The 2,778-nt window shown below is 34.3% G+C and overlaps 1 protein-coding gene across 1 annotated transcript in view; it reads left to right on the top strand.

Annotated features, from left to right (window-relative positions):
* The window catches only part of LOC110035720 (ER membrane protein complex subunit 2-A-like), a 67,102-nt gene extending 64,525 nt beyond the window's left edge, over positions 1-2,577 (top strand). Inside the window, exons 8-9 of the mRNA XM_020739999.1 lie at positions 2,010-2,123; positions 2,202-2,577. Of these exons, the coding sequence (XP_020595658.1) occupies positions 2,010-2,123; positions 2,202-2,369 (282 nt within the window). The 3' untranslated portion in view covers positions 2,370-2,577. The remainder of the gene's footprint in view (positions 1-2,009; positions 2,124-2,201) is intronic.
* Positions 2,578-2,778: the final 201 nt, after the last annotated feature.

Here is a 2,778-nt window from a genome sequence, read left to right as displayed (position 1 = left end):
ATATATATATATATATATATATTTATATCTGGCATTGAAGGCCACAAATTCTTACACTAATTTTTTCTGCCAGTCACAAGGGTTCTCTTTGGCTCATTCATTACTTTCTTACTTCTAAATGTTTCCTTGGTTCATATACAAATTAAGAAGATAAGTGCCCGCAATATTCTTCTTTTTTGGTTTGCTTAAACTGAAATCAAACTCAATAAGGGAAATCTGTTCAAGCGCTCAAAATTAAAAGAGAATAAAAAAAAAGCAGTTATTCAGCAGCTTTATCCTAGTCTTATTGTATGTTGAGGCTCAAAGCAAACCTGATGCCCTTCTTTATGAAGTCACCATCTAGGTTTCTTACTTTCTCTATACCTCCCTAAAGCTCTACTATAATGTAATCATTTCTAAAATTATTTTCCTTGTTTATTTGGGACCCTCGTATCAACTACAATGTCCAGACATTTGTTTTTTTTTTCCGTTGTACTATAAGTGGGCGGTCCCCCATATTGACCTATGAATATTTTCTTTACTTAAAAATCGCTTATGGTGTGAGAATAATTTCACTTTTAGTGTTGATAAATTATTTAACATTCCATGATGCCCCATTTGCGTTGGCCCCGTATGCAGTGGTATTTGGTCAGCCAAAGATCTTACTACAAAGTAAATATGCATCGTTTTTCTTTCCCATTATCATCTTCTTAAGCATCTGTCTTAAACGAATTTTTAGGCCTTAAAAGAATTTTCCACCATATTTCCAAATAAATAACTGAATACTAGTAATGTAAGTTTAGTAGAGTAGATCTTGTGGTGGGGTTATAACGGTGAGTGATCAAGTCATTAAAATGAGTGACAGTTTTAGGTATCTTGGGTATATATCGTTCAAAGTGATGATGACATAAATGGGGATTATTAGTATAAGTCAAGTTGGATGGTTGAAGCTGAGAAATGTATCAAGCTTATTGTGTGATAGAAAATTATCCCTTTGATTTGAAGGAAAGTCTTATAGGATGGTGTGAGACATGCGATGCTTTATGGTGCAAACTGTTGGGTTGTAAAAGAGAAGCATAAAATTAAGTCTAATCTTGCTAAGATGAGAATGCTCAATTTACACCAAGTGACAAAATGCGAAACAAGTATATATGTGAAAGGGTGGAGTAGCTCCAGTGGCAAGCAAGATTAGGGAGAGCCGCTTTAGATAGTTTGGCCACATTAAATAACGACCATCTGATGACTCAGTTGGGAGAGTATAGTTGTTTTAGATTTGACTTATGTTAAGAAAGATTGAGGTAGATCTAAAAAGACGGGCATACAACAACAACAACAACAAAGCCTTAATCCCACTACGTGGGGTCGGCTACATGAATTCTTTTTCTCCATTGCGTACTATTTAGTGTTAAATGAAAATATGATACACAATGGAGAAAAATGATTCTTGTAGCTGACCGCAATTGCTGGGATAAAGCCTCTTTGTTGTTGTTTAATTTCCAAATAAATTGCTGCATTAGCTGTGAGATTTGAGTTTAGTGCTCATTTCATTGCTTGTAGTTAAATAAGTATATTTTATAAAATGATGATTTCATTATCACACATTATGAATTTGAAAATGAATATCATTATTTTTTAGGAATTTCGAGAAAGTTTGTGATGCTAAAAATTATTGTTGGCTTTTTTACTACCGGTGACCAGTGAGATTTGAAAATTTTCATCATTTTTTTAACAATGTTGTAAAAATTGAAGCAACTAAATACGGTGCTACATATTTTCTATTTACTTATGAAATGTTTGCTTTTAGAAACCCATATTTTCGGTCCATTTTTATTAATCTTATTCTACTCCTTTCTCTATTGTCAGCCCCCAAAAGAATCTCAGCCTATTTTTCTGTATAGAAACTGTTTTGAGAATCCAACCAACCAAGCAATGAAAATTGTTTATTCAAATGTCATTAGTTTCTATAAATTCTACTTAAAACCTCCACACATATATATTCGCATTTTATCAGTTTCTCTCTTTCTTCCCAGGTCCTCTACACCATTGGAGGCTTGGAAAATCTTCAAGCAGCCAAGAAGTACTATGCTTCAACCATCAAGCTTACAGGAGGCAAGAACACTAGAGCTTTGTATGGCATATGCTTGGTAAGTTAAATTCTCATTCTCTATATTTCTCCCATCTTCCATCACAATCACTAATAGTGTGTGTAATGTCTTTTCCAGTGTAGCGTTGCCATCAACCAGCTGACGAAGGGCAGAAATAAAGATGAGAAAGAGAATGCTGACCTCCAACCTCTTGCTGCTGAAGCATTGCTTAAAGATTACAAGGAACGGGCACCAGAGAAGCTCCCTCTTGTTACCACCTTGCTGAGTATAAAACTCGACGCCTGATTACATTTGTCTTAAAACCAAAATTTTCAGCAATGCAACCAATGAAACCCTAGACACAAATGTATGATCATTGCTATGTTCTAGTGCATACGTGGTGGGGAACCTTAACTAGTATTTTTCTTGCTTATGTTTTTCGATGAGTAGAAAGTACTATTTTGAATTTTTTTCTTTTTGAAAAAGGTATACTAATAAGATTTAAGTTTTTGTTTCTGCTCCCAGCCACGGACTCCATTATTTCTTTTTGTTTCTTGCGCTTCAGTATCCTATTGATTCTTGTTTATTAAATTTATTTTCTAGAAGGATGCTTTAGAAGTCGAGAATATTATGTGTTTTTATAAGAAGTAGTGGGTAGATCCTGCAGTTGAGGAATAGATACTGAATGAAGTTCATCAGAATTGAGGGTGGCACT

This window comes from Phalaenopsis equestris, unplaced genomic scaffold (genome assembly GCF_001263595.1).
Source record: "Phalaenopsis equestris unplaced genomic scaffold, ASM126359v1 Scaffold199359, whole genome shotgun sequence".
NCBI lineage: Eukaryota > Viridiplantae > Streptophyta > Magnoliopsida > Asparagales > Orchidaceae > Phalaenopsis > Phalaenopsis equestris.
The sequence above is the reverse complement of the archived record's forward strand: the minus strand, read 5'-3'. Positions and strand labels throughout refer to the sequence as shown.